Below are 18,078 nucleotides of genomic sequence, written 5' to 3' on the forward strand. Positions count from 1 at the left end.
AGTTGCTGACAATTTTCTGCCACAAGAAAGAATAGTTGCGGTTGCCTGCAGCATCACAGTCAGAACTCAGAAACGCAGTTTACTCCCTTTCCCTGTAATTTGAAGGTGAGTAGACTGAAATAAGTGAGGTCACAAGACTTGACAAGGTTACAAGGCTGATTAGTGACAGAGGGTCTCCTTCCAGCCCATGCCTTTTCCCACTACACCAGAGACATCATTTGCTAAGTAGAACCCAATAAACGTTTCCTTTTCCCCTTCAGTTTTATGCTCCTCTAAATGCTATCTCCTTGTCCTATCTCTAGAGTTTCTTTCTGGTTTGGCTTTTGAGCCCTGACAACATTTTGTATTCCATTTGACTTCTGCCATTTCTACCCAATGGGAAATCTAAATGCTTCAGTGGTAGATGTGATTACCAGACTCAATTACCTGGAAGTAACACCTGGCTGCTTTTTGTTTGGGAGGTGACAAGTCTCGGGGGGAAGATGAAAGTAGAATGGGGAAGGGTATATTTTGTGTGATCCTCTTGGAGGTTGCTCTTGGGACATTGGACCTCACCAGTTATTTAACAACAGCTGTAGCTGGCAACAGTAATTGCCCTATGAATCCCTAATTTTGTGAGTAGAGATCTTTGAGTGAGTTGTAGAGTCAGTGGTGGTGAAATCCACCTTGAGCCAAAATGTTTGTTTCCTGAAAGGTAGAGATGGTGGGGACAAAGAAGGTGAGATATAAAAAAGATGGTGGTGAATCTTTCACATTGGTGAGGAGGAACCCCAAATTTTTGGATTAGAAATCACAACATTATGGTTTTCTGCATATGGTTTGCTAAACTGCATTGTTTTTGCCTGACCTTTGTTTTTTGTTTGCTTATACTCAAACCGACTCCCTTAATCAGTAGCTTTTCTTGATAAAATCTTCCCTTTAGAAAGACTGGTTGTGAAGAGATAATTTAAGTTTGCTTCTTGCCAGCCTTCTGAGAATAGGTGCTCCCTGGGTATGTTTTGGTTGAGTGGAGAGCAAGTTAAATATGTTTGTAAGCTCCATAAGGGTAAATAATATGTGCACTGTCTTGCTTGTGTCTATATCCAAAACACCTAGAAACCTTCTTTCTCTCCTTACTAGTTTTGTGGCATTAAGCAAATTAGCTTACCTTTCTATGCCAAATTTTTCTCAAATGTAAAATAAAGACAGTATCTAGGCCACTGAGTTGTTAGGAGAACTAAATGAGTTCTTGGCTGAGAAGCATTTAGAATTGTTCCTGGTACATAGTGTTTAATACATGTCAGCTGTTAATAATTCGTAATTAGTTAATGTATACATAGGTGATTGATTTATCTTTTTGACAGTGATAGTTGCCTTGAGATCATTTGAGTAGTTCTCAACACATTACCTGCACATTAAAATCACTTAGCTTTTTGGGGTTTTTAAATTTATTTTTATTTAAACATGAATACATGCAAAAAAAAGTGCACCTTTTTATCATAACTGTTCAGCTTAATGAATTTTTCACTACTGAACTTACCTGATTAGCACCCAGATTCAGGAAATGGCATTGTTAGAGCTCCAGAAACCCCTCCCTCACTCTCATGCAGTCACCACCCCAATCCAACAAAGATAATCACTGTCCTGACTTCCAACACTGTAGACGAGTGTTGCTTCTTTTGAACTTTATGTAAAAGACTTCATACAGTATGAAGTCTTCTGTCTGGCTTCTTTAAGTCAACATTGTGTTTCTGAAATTATTTCACGTTGCATGTAGTGTAGCTCATTTACTCTCATAGCTGTTTTGTATGCTATGTGAATATACCACTACTTACCCGTGGACATTTGGTTTCTAGTTTTTGATGAATATGAATAGTGCTGCTATGAGCATTCTTTTAAATGTCTTTTGGTGGGACATATACACATTTCTGTTGGTTACACCCCTAAGAGTAGAATTGTGGAGTAATAGGCAATATATATATCTGTATCTATATCTGTCTCAATAGTTAAATATACATATAGATAGACAGAGAGAGACAGACTGACAGAGGCAGTTTTGGTAGAAATTGCCAATCTTTTCCAAAGTAGTTTTACTAATTTATAGAAAGCATTCATGCTTGGTGCCCACATCAGGCTGATTTAATTGGAATTGCCAGCAATAAGCCACTGGACTCAGTATTTTTTAAATCTTTTAAAAGGTCATTCTTGATTCTAATGCGTCTTGAAGGTTGAGAACCACTTAGCTAAAGTCTTAAATCTAAGTCCAAGTTTCATCATTGAAGAACAGTATGGGATTGATTTGGCAGCAGCTTTGAAAGCATTCTCTGGAAAAGACTGTTTCAGGTACTGGAGAGGTTCCTCCCCCTGGGCTGCTCAGAATTAACATAGCTGAGCTTTTACATTGCCCAGGGGGTTGAGCAAGCAGTTCATTTTTACTAACACAGTTCTTCAAGGTGCATAAAGGCTAAAGCCTATTTGTGCTTACAGAAGATTTTTCATATAAAATGGCTCTGAGACTGCCACACCTTGGCACCTTGACCTTCATGAAGAGCTTGAATCCAGGAGCAGGTAGAGCTCACAATTCCTCAGAGATGGGGAGCTCTGGAGGAGGGACCACCTGCTTGATTCTTGGAGTAGTGCAGTCACCCAGCTCCTTTTGCTGGGGCTGCTGCAGGCAGCTGACCTTTGACCATGGCCCTGGGAGAACCCTGGACAAAAACGTGGTTCATACAGTTGAGCAGTTTAGGCTGTAGCTGGAGGCTCTGGGCAGGATGTCTCTATCTTTCCTCTTTTAATAGCTCAAGTACACTTTAGAAAGAAAAGGTGAATGAACTTCTTGACATTATAGCCAGGGATGCTGGAGTCTGAGGAAAGGGTCCCTCATTCCCCAAGTTTGCAGGTCAGCTTCCTTGGTTGCCACCAACTGTTGGGTCTCTCGGGGGACATATTTGCAAGCCTTGAAGTGTCCTGGGCAGTTTCTTGCCTGATGTAGTACTTGAGTTGTAAAAATTTCTTCCTTGGAGGGAAGAAGTGTGGGGCAGGTCAGGAGTTCCACAGTCAGAATTTCTCCAAAATCTGTTCCACTCTGCATCCCAAGGAGGAATCCCACAGCTGAGGAAATAGTTGAGGCAAGAAAAGTGATGTGGGGAGGGGAGGAGATAGCTTAGTGGTAGCGTATGTGCCTAGCATGCATGAGGTCCTGGGTTCAATCCCTGTTTCCTCCACCAAAAAATTAATAAATAAATAGATAAACCTAATTTCTACCATCCCCCTGCAAAAAAAAAAAAAAAATGATGTGATTTGGCCAAAGGTTACTTAGCTGGTTAATGGCAGAGGCTCAATTAGAACCAAGGTCTTCACCTAGTACATGGTGTTTCTTATTCCATCAGGCACTTTCTACTTTTGCTAAAAGGAATTTCATAAACTAATTTTTTTTCTTTACAACAGTGTTCCTCTCTTTGTTATGCTTCCCACTCTCCTGAGAAGACTGTCCCCGACTTTTGTTTAATTTTATTATACTTCCTGGTAACCAGGAATAGACAAAGTCCATCATTCCAGATTCCTTCTGGGCTTTTTCCCTGTGGGAAATCTGGATCTAGTTGCCAAATTTTGTCCCTTTGGAAGGAACACTTCCGTTTGTTCCTTAGAGGAGTTCCAAGATTGTAACCTGGATTTGGAAACTGGGAAGGATCTGAGGATTAGGGACAGGTGTGTCTTTTGGGATATTTATTCACTTAATAAATTTCTGTGTGTCTTCTCTATGCCAGGAGCTCTTCAAAGCCACTAGACTCTTTAACAGTCAACAAAATAGATGATGTCCCTACCCTCCTGGAATTTGTGTCCTAATGGGTAGAGACAGATGACAGATTCGATGAAATAGAATGTAAGGTAGTGAGAGGTGCAAAAAAGAAAACCAGAGCAGGAAAGAGGGACAGATTTCTGAGACATGGGGGTTGTAATTTTGAATATGGGAGTTAAGCTCATACTCATTGTAAAAATCACAGTTTTAAAGGAAGTGGGGCCATGAGCCGGCCAATGTTATGGGGTGGGGAAGCCTGCCAATGTTATGGTTCCTAGCCAAAAACAACAGCACGTGCCATGGACCTTTGACCTCACAAGTTATTAAACTACTGCCCTGGGATCAGCCATGATGGCCTCAGAAGAGCTGGAGTGAGTAGAGGAGTGAGTGAAAGTCACGGACGTTGGGGCTGAGAGCCCTCCCTGGCTCAATGGAGGTGCTTCTCAAGAGATAATAGAAAGGGGTGGGAAGTAGTGTCAGAAGAACCACCCTGATTTGGCGTTTAGACTACAAACCACAATTCTTGCCTATGTGTGCTTTTCAAAGTGGAGCCGACAAAATTCTGTATGGTTTATTTGACCTTTCCTTCTGTTAGCTTGCTAGAGTTGACCCTGCCATGGGTGGCATTTTTCTTGATCAAGTCTTCTTTCTAGAAAGACTGCTTGAGAAGAGACAGATGGTTTGCTACTTGTCAGGCTGCTGAGAGAAGGTGCTCTGAGTCGTGGGTTGAGCAGAGTGAGTTAGGTATGTTTGTAACACACTTCCCTCTGGGTGGGATCCCTCCTCTGAGGCAACCTAGTTTACCTCCTTGTGCCTTAGTTTCCTCAGCCATATGTTGGGCAACTAATTCATAAGGTTGTTAAAAATTAAACAAGTCATTACTCATAAAGCATTTAAAGCAGGCCCTGGCACATGGTTGAGTTTTAGTAAATTGATGCTTAGAAAATACCTGTTGAAAAACAAGTGGTGTTTGTGTTTATCCCAGCTGTATCTTTGGTGGCCGTCTTATAATCTTGAGCCGTAAAATTAGAGTGTATCCTACTGTTCGAAGATAAAAATGGAACCATGACTGTATGCTTAGCTACAGGGCTTGAACTATTTTCTATAAAAAGAGTCTGCTCACCACAGTGAAGTCGATAAGCTTTCATCTTGTCCTGGAGGTAAAGTACCTGTAGGCCCTTTTGTGCTTAAAAAGATTTGCCTCTAATGAGCTCCAAAGTGCAGGCCTTTCTGGAGTTCTTTGGAAGCTTAACTGTCAAAGCTAGCTGGATTCTGGGAGTCTGTGTAGGAGAGCAAGTGGGAGTTCCTGAGAGGTGGGACCTTCTGCTCAGCCTTAAACAGGCCACCCAGCCAGGCTGTTGGGAGTGTTGTAGCTGGACTTGTAGAGTCTGGACTGGCAACCAACCACCCTGGTCATGGCACTGGCAAGAATTCTGACTAGGGATATGGTCCAAGAGCAAGTGTCCATCCTCGTTTATCAGGAGGATGGGGATCAGGCAATTTGGGATTTGGACAGTGGGGCTTTGAGTCTGAGTGTGTGGTCCCCTGTTATATCCCCATGTGCATGAAGAATCCTCCGGGAAAAGGGCTATCAGGCTGGCCTAGCACAGAAGAGGGTCCCTGGAGCTAGGGAAAAGGCTCCCCTCTCCTCCAGTTGACTCTCCAAGTGGAGACCCTAGTTTTCCATACTCTTTCCACATTCCCCTTGATGATGATCCAGAGGCCTGCTTGGGATTTAGGACCATAGTCTGCTCTGATGGGCAGATCTGTGGTTAGATAGTCCTGAAATAGGCTAATTTGGGGTGTTGGGCCTTTTCTTACAGATCCTCAGACTTGGGGCCATCTTGTCATGTCTCGTAACTTGCTGAAGATTACAGAATGATAGCCTGGAGGCCATATGCTTTGTTGGGCTTACAGAGTTATTTTTAAAAATTAGATTACTTCTCAGCACATTAATATGGGTAATTACACATAAGAATCTGGATGCCTGAGTTTTTGAAAGAGCATGGAAAGTTTAGCAACACTGTGCTGCCTGTTCTTAGTGTTACCAATTTATCGGATCCGAGTAGAAACTGCCCCCACTTCCATGAGTGGGTAGGAAGGTGGGACCACATTGTTCAGGTATCCTACCACACCTGGTGTGTGCACCTGGGCTCTGACAGTACTTTTCTCTGTGTGACCTTTCTCTAATGCTAATGCACTTTTAATCTGTTTTTTAAATCCTGCATTTTATGAAGCCTTTCTCCACCAATTCAACCTAGTTCCCAGCTCCATTTGTTCCATCCTGATCAGTAGTTCTCATACGGGGGCAGTTTTGCCCCTTCTTCCACCCCAGCCACATTTGGACATGCCTGAAGACATATTTTTGATTGTCATATGGGGAGTGGCTGTGTGCTGGTGGTATCTAGAAGCTATAATGGACAGGACAGCCCCCCAGAACAAAGAATTGTCTGGCCCAAATGTCAGTAGTGTTAAGATCAATAAACCCTGATCTAGAAGCCTAAAAAGCATTTATTGTATTGTTGGGTATATGGATTAATGAAGACTTTTACACTCTATGGGAATTGGGGGATTCGTTAGAATTGCATGCCTTTTGGCTGTTTGCATGTCATAAACATTGGGCAATTTACCTTTCCCTTCTTAGGTCTTTGAGAGAGTTTGAGAGAATTGGATGGAAGAATTTTACATTACAAATTTTCATTGGAGCATAAAATAGATTCACATTAAGCATTAAGCTTCAAATATTTGAGATACCTGTCAAGTTTAGTAAATATTTGCATTAAATTGTAATAATTCTTATTTAAGTATTTTATCCTGAAACATAATAAAGGAAAGTACTGATATTGGTTAATCTGTATACTTTATAATGTAGCTTTTGCTGTCATACTACATATCAGTGAAAACTGTTTCAACAAAAAGGTACTTTGCTCTTTTAATTTGACATAACTGACTAGGAATTTGAAAAACATGCCTTTCTTGGAACACTAGGTGGCCTCAATTGTTTTTACAAGGAACTACATGTTAAGTTTTTCAAAAAATTTGAAGTAGTTTTTAGCAGTATAAGAGTTGTAATGGAAAATGAAATAAAACAGCAAGTGAACAAAATGAAAATAAAGCAAATGAAATAAGACATTTGTGGTGTAACTGCATTGTTAATATCTTATGACAGTAAGATATTACTTCCTCCTTGAGGGGGAAGAAAGAAATGTGTGTCCTTGTTTAGAATAGCCCTGCATGTTGAGGATGAATGTCCTCACTTTCTTTCTCCTCAGTTACCGGAAGTATATTCTGTGGACCTTTAAAGATCATTTGCAAATTCCTCTAAGCTTGTGCTACATTTCCATGATTGTTGACTGGGCAGCTTTATTTTCGGGATTTAGATTTCTTAGCCATGTAAATAAATACCCTTTACTCCTTCTGCTACCCATAGCTTCTTGTTGAAATGTCCTTGTTAGGTTATATTTAGCAATGATTTTTTTTCTCAGTCATAAAATGTCCACAATTTGATAATGAGCCATTGTGTGAAACAGAATGAGTTGGAATGTGTAATGGAAATTTTCAGGAATAATTGTACAAGACTTGGGGCAAGGGATCTGGGTGACTGTTGAGGGACGTTAGGCTCTGACTAGGACTCTTCAAGGGTATTACAGTTCTCTGGGGATGTACACCTTTGACTTTTATTGACTAGGCTCTTTGATGACTGTGTAGGGGAAGTCAACTTGGAGAAAACTAGATCTTAATGTAAATGATCTTACCCACAGAGATTCAAACACATTTTGACAGATTGAACCATAAATGATTTCAATCTTGATTTTTGCCCCTTGGAAAGAAAAGATAACTCGAAACATTGCATTTTATTGGCCAGTAGCAGGGTTTCTCAACCTTGGGCGCTATTAACATTTGAGCTGGATAATTCTTTGTTGTGAGGGGCTATCCTCTGCATTGTAGGATATTTAACTGCATCCCTAGCCTCTACCCACTAGATGCCAGTAGTAACTCTGTCAAAACTATATCTATGTCTGTTCATATTTAATTGGCTATGACATTTTGCTAGTATCTGTCCGTCAGGATCAGCGAGTCTTCATTGGTTTACTGCTACTTTGTCTTGCTGTATTCATTGGCACTCTAGTTCTGATTTCTACTGTGTCGAGATTGAGATATGTCTTCCCTTAGATTTTAGTGAATGTTGATAGAAGATGGTGTGACTGGCATGTGTAGTTCTATTCAGGGATCAGGGCTGTTTCTCCATATGCCTATTTCTGCCTCACCTTACCCCCAGAATCTTCACCAGGATGGTATAACTCACAGGACCATGGATGGAAATGGGAGGCATCTGCAACTAAGTTTCTGTTGATTTAGGAGGTTTCAGTGATTTTAAAGTTCTTCTACTATAGCATTTAAATTTTTTGGAAATGAGCTATAAAAATTAAAGTGCTTCCTACCATTTAATTCATCACAGCTCTATGACCCTAAAATAGACAGACAACAGAGGAAATGTTAACTTTTCTCTCCATATTCTTCTTTTATAGTTTCTTCAACTTCAACCATACCTGACACTTGGCTTCCAGTATTCCACTTTTCATTTTAAGTTGCCTCGTTTAGTGACCAACCAAGAAAACCAGGCAGGAAAAAAATTTAAGGAACTTATAGAGACCTAATTACAACTGCCTTGATTTTTTTTTTCTCACCAGGGCAGAAAATTTTCTACCTGTTGCTTTAGTACTCTGGGCTGTCTAGCTCTTGCTGATTATGGTTTACGTACATTTTTAAATATCTCGTTGTTGTTCTGCCCCTGTCCCATAAAGAGATCGAAGTGTTAGCTTTTAAACAGATCTTTGTAGTTGGAAGAATATCCCTGCTAATGCAACTTTAAAGCAATCCTGCTTCTTAGAAGAAGTTGAAAGGAGTTGGTGTAACTGATCTCAAGCTATAATCTATTTTAGGAATAAAAATGCACACTTAGACTCATTTAAATTATAGCATAGAAAATACAGAACATTTTGTTCTTTGCTCTTACCTATTGGGCTGAAACATTTTCCACCTGTAGCACCTTGTGGAACTGGATTCCCAATGCTTGCTACCTGCTGGGTGTAAGTATTACTTTTACTTCTCTCTAGATGCCCTTCCTCGGGCATGCCTACTTGTTCTAGAATCCTTGTAAGATTTGGTAAGTAAATTCACTGTATCAGTATGAAATCAGCTCTGTCCCTACAGTAATTGTAGTCGGTCTTTCCAGCTCCGTTTCCCAATCCTAAAAACCTCAGAATCATCTGTAGCCCCAACATTTCCTGTGTTTCATGTTTAGTATATTGGGAATCCATCCACTTCTTGCCAGCTTACCACTGATACCATGACCCAAGCCACCATCACCTCTGGTCTGGATTTTTGCAATTGCAGTAACTTCCCCCTATGGTCTGTTCCTAATTCAACCGCCAGAATAATCCTTTAAAAATGTGAGTCCTATCATGTCAGCCCTGTTCAAGACCCTCTAATAGGTTCCCATCACATTCAGAATAAATGACAATCTACCTCATCCGGTAACTGATCCCCCTTGGACCTCATTCACCCTCTCAGGACCTTTGCACTCGCTGTTCTTTCTGCTAGTTGGCCCTGGGGAAGCCACCTCATTGCTTTGAGCCTGTGTCTGCATCTGTGAGCAGGAATAAGAAAGCTTTTCCTCCCTTGCTTACCTCACAGGGTTACTGAGAACTTCAGATGTGTTTTATCTGTTCTTACTGTTGGTTGTTGTCCCATGTTGCACTAGGAATGGTTGTTTTTCATACACACCCTCGTCCCCACCATGGTTTTCTTTGGGCTGGGGACAGCCAGTAGAAACCTTTGCCTAGCCCTTTGTGTTAATATAATGGTTGGAGGGAAAGGAGGGGAGAGAGTGGAGTCTGGAAACTTGGCCCCTGGGAGAGGCCTTCTGCAGCTACCCAGGCACCACTTCTGATTGTTGAGCAGGGGAAACTGTTCAGGCTGGAGCAGCTGGGGAGTTTCAGTGGCAGCTTAGTGAAAACTTGGCAGCTCTAGTATTTCCTATTATCTTCTGTCAGAGCAGAACTGTGACCTTTGTTCAGGTCAAAGCCCAGTAAAAGAAAATCCAACGGTCAATTGATTCTTTTGAACTATGTGATTTATAGAATATTGACTTGAGAAAACAAGTTAGTAGTTAGAAGTTAAATTCTGAAGTCTTTGGTGTGAATTCTCGCATCATTCAACATTCTTACCATATCGTAGGCTAATCCAAATAGTGTCTTTCTTGTGACTCCTGTGCCTTTTTATGCCAGATATTTGTCAAGAGAATTGGGGAAGGGAGTAACCAAATTAGAATGAGGGAAGAGATGCTTGCTAATGCCAGGTATATTTGTGTGTCAAGTGTGGTTAAGATGCATATAGACAAATGGCAAAACTGGTCCTTCCAGGAGAGACAGATCTTGTTTGAGTTTATGACTGTATCACAACTGGACAAGGTTGAACTGTTTGGAATATTTACTTATGGATATAATGTAATTTACTTGATGTCCTATTGAATTGTTAAGAAGTGTGTTAGTAAACGGATGTATCTTTGTTTCACAAGAAGTTATGCTTTCAACTTTGGGTAAGGAAAATTCTTTTGTAAATTAGGATATAATTTGTAAATTCATATTGAAATCAGAGTGAGAGTCATTGATTTATTGCTCAGCCTTATATGGATACCATGTGATTGTCTTACTAGGTAGGGTAGGTTGAGCAGAAGGTGTAAGCTTGAGTTTTTTCCTGCCAACTTTCGAACAGCACCTGAAGAGTGGAAATGCTGAAAAAGACAAGGGTTAGATGCCTTCCAGAAGTGCTGGTCCAGGTTTTTATTTGTTCACTGTATGATTTTGAATACTGTCAACTAATATGTTTAAAACTAACTGTCCCATACCCCATGGCCCAGTCAGTGTCAACAGCAGTTAGATTCATATCTACTTGAAGCCTAGCAAATTGTTGGGCGCTACAAGGAGCATCTTATGCCAGATAACGTATGTCCAGTGAAGGTGCTTTTAATTTGAAAGAGGAATACATCCAGTAACACACATCGCTTATTTATAGCTTGAAATATTAAGTGTTAACTCCAATCTTTTCCTTTTTCTCTAGACAAATAAGAGAGAGACTGAAGAACCAAATTACTCAGATGAAGGAGCAAGTACCTGGTTTCTCACCAGGTCTGGCAATTTTACAGGTATTGTGATAGTGTATTTCCACTGGTCCCTTCCTTTGTCAATCTCAGTAGCGCTGAAGACCACAGGCACCTCAGACCTCTCCCTCTGCCGCAGACCTTTGCAGCTTCTCTTTGAGGCTCCTCCTCCAGCCCAACTTCTCCACGCTGGTGTGCCCCGGCCCTCTGCCGTTCTCTGTGGGGACCCTTTCCTGAGTCCATTGTCTCTTCAAACTTTGTTCTCAGGCCCCCTTTACACTCTTAAAAACTTAAGACCTTAGAGAGCCTTTGTTTATATGGCTTTATCCATTGACATTTACTGTATTAGAAATAAAAACTAAGAAATCTTAAAATATTTATACATTTAAAAATGCCAATAGTAAGCTCATTATACGTTAGCATAAGTAACATTTTTATGAAAAACTAACTTTTAGAAAACAAAATTGAGTGAGAAGAGAGGCATTGTTTTACATTTTTGCAAAACCCTCAACTGTCTGGCTTAGTAGAAGATAGCTAGGTTCCCATCCACTTTTGTGTTCAACCTCTTGCTACGCTGGTTTGATTGAAATATATGAAGAAAATCTGACCTACAGATGTATGGTTGTAAAAGAAAGAGTTCTTTTAATAGTCTTCCCAGATAATTTTCTTTTAATACTACAGGGCTCAGTAAGACATGTTTTTAAAGAATAGTTGCAATGTGGCATCTGAAACCGTATCAGTGAACTTTCATACTTTGTTAAGTCAAAATCCTGTTTTATGTTGCTATTTGAATGGATATTTACCTGTTCGTGGTTTTGTTGTCTTTTGTCTTTCATGCCTCATTTGGAATAATTCACTGAATTATGCAGATCCTTCGAATGTTAACATGTTTCATTATGCAATATTTTAAAAACCATAATCATTAGTATTCCCAATGATCTCGTCAGAAAAGTAAGTATTGAGAAGTTGTCAAGCTCACGGGAGTAGATAAAAGACTCCAGTTTTTGCTGGAAAGCTTGAATTTTACCATTGGCAACAAATACTGTTAGTTATTTTCCTTGAAGTAGCAGACTGACTTTGTCCAATTTTGAGAAAATATTTGCCAAATTTTCAAGCCCAAGTAATCATTGTTTGTCAGTTGTTCTTTCAAGTAAAGATGGTGTTCCATTGAAAAATTGGCTAGTTTGGCTTGCAGGATGTCAATACAGTGAAAAAAGCAAATGACATTGTAGTATTGTGGTGGCACTCACAGATCTTCTCACAGGGTCTTGGGTTTTCCCCGAGAGTGTGTGAACCATGCTTGGGGAACCTTTTGCCCTAGGCAATTTAATTTGGCCTCAAATATCAGCTGTAGGTTAGGAACTTATAAACCTGGATCTCTTCTGAGTTCCAGACTTTTGGTTTCTAGGACATCACTCCCTTCTCTTACCTCCTTTGTTTGTTGTTGGCCATCTTCCTGGTACCTAAACCATTTGAATGCCTCAAGGCTCAGCCCTCAGACCTCTTTGCCACCTTATTCTTTCCCTAAGTGAGCTTACCCAGTCCCGCAGCTACATGGGAGAATAATTCCTAACTTAGGCCTCTATCCAGCGTTTCTTCCAAGAGCTCCAGATTCACCCAGTATAGGAGGCAGTAAAGAGTGTTAATATGTGTCATGTGAACAAATGTACAAATGAATGTTTGAAGAGTTGATTGGGAAGTTAGGCAAGTGATAGCTTGCATTTGAAATTCCCTTTAGAAATACCTGCTTCCTCACTTTTTGTTTCTCTCTGTATGTATGTCTCTATATACATCATTTAATCCCTTGCTAAGTTTCTGTTCCATGTTCATCAAGAATTTCAGAGTGCATAGTACTTAAATATTTTCTCTTCCTTGCTACTCATGACCTACAGGGCCTTAGCTGAGAAGAAAAGCACAGAAGGCCTGTTGTTCTGCCTGGTGTGGTCTCTGCTGTGCTGGATTTTCCTTTTTTGGCAAATTATTAAGAATCAAAGGTGTATGTTGTGGGTGTACACTTGGTACATTTGCGGGACCCGCTATTTCTTGGCTTATACTTGTGAATTATTTGTTGTAGGAAGAGTAGGTGTCGTAGACAAGAAATCTGTTTCTGTAAACCTTTTGGTAGCAATATTGAAGGTTTTTATTTTTTTCTGATTTTTAAGATTGGCTTCCAAACTCGTATTTTAAATTTATTGCTTGCAAAGTGTGTTTGTTACATAAACGCTGTTCTGCAGCTTGTCTCCTATGTCCTTGCCAAGAAAACAGTGTTGGAATATTTTAATCTTGCACTTTAGCACCAGAATCAATGTCTTTCTATGATGCAAGGCTTATATATTATGTTGTAATCACATCTGTGCCACCTCCAACCTCTTATTTCTTCTCCATCCTGGTGACTGGCGCTACCATTTCCCCACGTACTCAGAAAAACCTGAAAACTAGAAAAACCAGGAACCTGAAATGTCTCTTTAGGGTCTCTCCCTGCTCACCACATCCCCTTAGGGACTGTCGTGCTGTTGAAAATGCCTCTCCTGATCTTGGGATCTGTTCCCTCCTTTTGATTTCTGCTGCTTTCACCCCATGGGCCACTACAGTGCCTGCCTCCAGGCTTCTGACCTGGGCGCTTCCAGTTTGTCCTTTTAACCTTGATTGCAGCCCTTGTCAAAATGCAAATCTAATTGCAATCTATCCAACCACACCCACTCCTCATCCTTTATGGAAAGAATGACAGACTTGTGTAGAATGTCTACTGTATTTCAAATGATTTGCATATGTTTGTAGTTGTTCTAGTTTTTAGCCTTTGTCTACAGGATGGGAGCTGTCACCTTACAGTCACAGTAACTGATACTCAAAGATCTTGGGTAGCTTACCCAAAGCCACAGGCAGGAAGGTCCTGAGTCTGGATATGACCCCAGCTCTATCTATCTCCAAAACCCATTTGCTTTGCCCCAATTTTCTTTCTAATTCCTTAGCATCACATTCAAGGATATTCAGGATCTGGTCCAGGGATATATGCCTAAAAGTTGGAATTTCTTTTGAAACTATGGACTGGTAGCTTCCCAAACAACTAAATATTCAAAGGAAACTAAGACTTGGCTTTTCATTATAACAGATACAAATAAGGTTGTGTTTCCATAAATATGCCCATAATATATTTTAACTATTATAATAACTAACACTTGCTTCCTACCAGGAGTTATTCAGAGCACTGTACATACAGTAACTCATTCAGTTCTCACAAAAGGCACGGACAAAACAAAAAAAATTAATAAACTCAGCTAGCCTGAGTTTATTAATCTGCAAAAGGCTCCTGGAGCAGAAGAAAACTTAGCAAGTAGGCTAACACCCAAGAAATTTTATGGTGTAAAGCAGGGATTGGTAAACTGTGGCCCATGTTCAAAACTGCTCAGGTTGTAAATGGTTAGATAAGAAAAATGTATGACAGAGTATGTGGCCTGAAAGACCTAAAATAGATGCTGAAAGACCTAAAATAGATGCTGTCTGACCCTTTACAGAAACAGTTTGCAGACTCCTGGTGTAAAAATGTTATCCCTAACTTGTTCTGGGATAGGGCCTTTTCTAGATGATGTAATTCACCTTCTTCAAGGAAGAAATTGGGTATTTCTGATAAAAATCCTCAAGTGATTTTTTTTTTGATAAACTGTAATGGAATTAAGATTTGTTCTGGGAAACCAGTCTTCTATCCACCCACTTGACTGTCAGTCAAGAATCTACTGTTCTTCAACTAAATGTTCTTTCTGTCTCCAGTCTGTCAATGTTGTATAACCATTTTTCCCTATAAAATGCCTCTACTAGGAGTATTTGAACTGCATCCCAAGAGGTCTTTTCCTTTGCATTAGGATTACAATAAAACTGTGACATGTGCTTATAACTATCATTACCGAAAGAGTGAGGCCAAACAAACGGAAACGTTGGAATTTGGAGCAGAGAAAGGTCTACTGGAGGGACAAACAGGAAAACAGATGACTCATGCTTAAAAGACCCGAACATTAAATTTATATAGGCAAAATTTGGGGGGAGGGCTGCAGAGTGTGCAACTCTTCAGATTGGTTGGTGGTGAGGTAATGGGGCAGTGTTTCTGGAATCTTGTGCGCAGCCTGAAGTTGTGGTCCTCCACCCAGTTTAGGGGAAGATCTCAAAGATATGATGTAGATTCCTTGAGGAGGAACCTGGACCTTGCCCCAAGGCTGTACTGTTGTTTCTTGACTGTTCCTCCCTAGTGTTTGCATTCCCTCCCTTCCCTGATTAGCCCAGGAGACTGCCTCTTGGATTGCTCGTAGAAACTGAAGAGGTAGGGGAGGAGCCAGGATATATACAAGAATTTTGGCTGGGGGAAACAGGCAGTGAAGAGCTCAGTGAAAGAATACTGCTAGTCACAGGATCAGATATCTCAGTTAATGGTTTTAGTGCTTTTCTTTTTGTGGGAAGATGCGAGAATCTGGGGTCATTGAGAATACTTCCTTAGATGTGTATTTTAACAATGGAAGGGCCCATGTATCCAAAACACAGAATGTTTCATCCTGAATTTCTTTCAGGGTGTACTTGCAGGTCAGAGACTGTAGCGGCTAATGACTTGATCCTTGTGGAACTGGAATGGTGGGGAACATTCTTTGTTTACAGTATTAATAAAAATGAAAAAACAATACTCTGATATTTCCTACCTTGAGCTAAGAATCCCAAAGTATATTAAGTCTGGTAGCTGAATCAATGAGAGTTGGATGATAGGGGCAAAGACCATGTATAGAAAATGACCAAAGAAAAAACATGAGAGGCACTAAAATTCTAGGAAAGCCCCCACGGGAAGCAACTAATGGACTGAGGTGCACATAACCCATAGAAAAATCAAATTCCCCTCACCGGACTCATTGGCCTCTCTTGACATTCAAATTAGCACTGGCAAAACTGAGAATCTCTCTAGAAAGGACACCTGAAGCTAAGAGTAAGGCCATGTGCTGTGAGTCTGACAGGGGCTTCCCAGAGCAGCATCAACAGGACAGGAACTGGAGAGACTCTTCTTAAGGCCAGCTTCTTTCTCCACAGTCGTCCCGTTTAAAGGAACCGTGCGTCAGTTCATTTTGGTGTCAAGGGACCTCCCATTTTTTCCACTGCAGTTTTGGGAAAAACCAAACTTACTGTGGCATATCACCCTGAGAGACCGTTTCAGCCTTGAAAAGGACAAAAGTCAACCATCAGAACATGAAAAAATATTTGTAAAATAAAATTTTACAGATAAATGATTACAATGAAAACCTAAATATGTCTGTAATTAAAGAACCGGGGAACATAGTGAGACCTAGAGTGGCGGGTCAGAAGGTTCGGCTTCTTCGTGCTTTTTCCTCCCCATCTGGAGGGCGGCAGACTGCCCTTTGCCTCACGTAGGTCTCTGTTTTGTGTGAGCTGGGATTAGGTCCACCCTCGCTGGTTTCTCTTCTCTGTGTGGTGGGGCTTGAGAGCTTTCCTCTGTCCCCGGGGTGGGGAGAGGGTGCAGAATGTACACCAGAGCTCTGATGACATTTCCTCAGCCGTCATGCCCTTTTGTTCTGGCACGTCAACCTGGTGGCAAGCAGAAATTCCACACGTTTTAGGCAGGCCTGTCACATCCTTGCTTAGTTTCCAAGGCCGATGCAGCTGTCCCCCGTTTTCTCTTCTTTTGGCTTTTCAGTGGGAGTCAGGTGTACTTTGTTCAGAGAGGGCTGGGTGGTACCACTTACGTTCACATCTCCATGCTGTCCCTACGTTCTCCTGATTCTCCTGTAAAAGTTCTCTGCAGCAGGAATCTCATGATTAAACATTCCTTTTATCAAAACTAAAATTTTAGAAGCTTTTCCTTACACTTTGGCTTTCCCTAATTGTCTGATTTGCATGTCTTTGTCATTCTAGGTTGGCAACAGAGATGATTCTAACCTTTATATAAGTGTGAAGCTGAAGGCTGCTGAAGAGGTAAGGCCCAGAACAGGGGTGCCATCACCCCCACCCCTGCCCTTACCCGCCTCCAGGTCCTGTCTGTTGTCCTTTGCCCCTTTCGGTCCTCCCATAAAAACGTTTATCGCCCTATTTTGCAAGTTAGAAATGGGTGGCAGAGCTTTGGCCTCTATTTTGCCCTGGAATGTTTTCTAATCAGTGATCTGTGTGCTCCCAGAGGACAGGAGTCGTGGGCAGGAAACTGCAAAGTGCAGTGGTGACAGGCAGCAAATACCTGACGAATGGGTCAAACTGAGAGACTCATTCTCAGGACAGAGGAGGGTGACATGATGCTCAGCACCGTCTGGTTGGTTTTACTCCTATCTGTGGAAGAAATGGGCCCATATCTCAAGTCCTTTTGCCATGTTCCTGTTTTAAATGTTCATTCTTGCAGGTTGGGATCAAAGTCAAGCACATTAAGTTACCACGCACGGCCACAGAATTTGAGGTGAGCTGTTAGGAACCGGCTGTTAAGAGGGCAGCCAAAGTGCTTTCCTGTCTGGTTTTGGCTTGGGGAAACTTTGGGAACTGATAACATTAAACATATAAGAGACCACCAAGTCTTCACAGACTGGGCCTCCGGAAGAACCTTTGGAAATACCCACAGGGTAAACGGGGCCGTCCTGCGTATGAGTGTGTGGCTCTCACAGTGGGACTGCCGCGTCGTTTGCTTCCACATCACCTGCGATGTTCATTAGAAACTGGTCCTTGGCCTGTATTGCATTTTAAAAATGAAATGCATATTCTATATACATGATGTTCAAGGACAGGCAGAACAAACCATTGATGATTAAAGTCGGAACTGTGGTTGCCGTAGGTGGGGGATTAGCTGTGAAGGCTCAGGGGAGAAAGAACCTTTCTGAGGTCATGGAAGTGTTCTGTGTCTGCACTGAACGGCAGGGTGGCCACTCGCCCCATGTGGCCATTTAATTAAAATGAAATAAAGTTTAGAATTCAGTTCCTTAGATGAACTAGCCACATTTCAAATATTCAGTAGCCACTTTTACATTGTAAGGTGCAAATTATGGGGTATTTCTGTCATCACAGGAATCTTGATTTGGATAATGATTTTTACCAAAGTTCTTAGCTCTTTAATTTGATGGATTTCTTACCAGACACCTGAAGGTTACATTCTGTATTAAAGTAGAGTTGCCCTCAG

General features: G+C 41.1%; 1 protein-coding gene across 1 annotated transcript in view; it reads left to right on the forward strand.

Moving 5' to 3' along the window:
- The window catches only part of MTHFD1 (methylenetetrahydrofolate dehydrogenase, cyclohydrolase and formyltetrahydrofolate synthetase 1), a 51,492-nt gene that overhangs the window by 498 nt on the left and 32,916 nt on the right, over nt 1-18,078 (forward strand). The window contains exons 2-4 of the mRNA XM_006206972.4: nt 10,901-10,985; nt 16,839-16,898; nt 17,314-17,367. Of these exons, the coding sequence (XP_006207034.1) occupies nt 10,901-10,985; nt 16,839-16,898; nt 17,314-17,367 (199 nt within the window). The remainder of the gene's footprint in view (nt 1-10,900; nt 10,986-16,838; nt 16,899-17,313; nt 17,368-18,078) is intronic.

The sequence above is a fragment of the Vicugna pacos genome, chromosome 6, assembly GCF_048564905.1.
Source record: "Vicugna pacos chromosome 6, VicPac4, whole genome shotgun sequence".
In the NCBI taxonomy this organism is placed as follows: Eukaryota; Metazoa; Chordata; class Mammalia; order Artiodactyla; family Camelidae; genus Vicugna; species Vicugna pacos.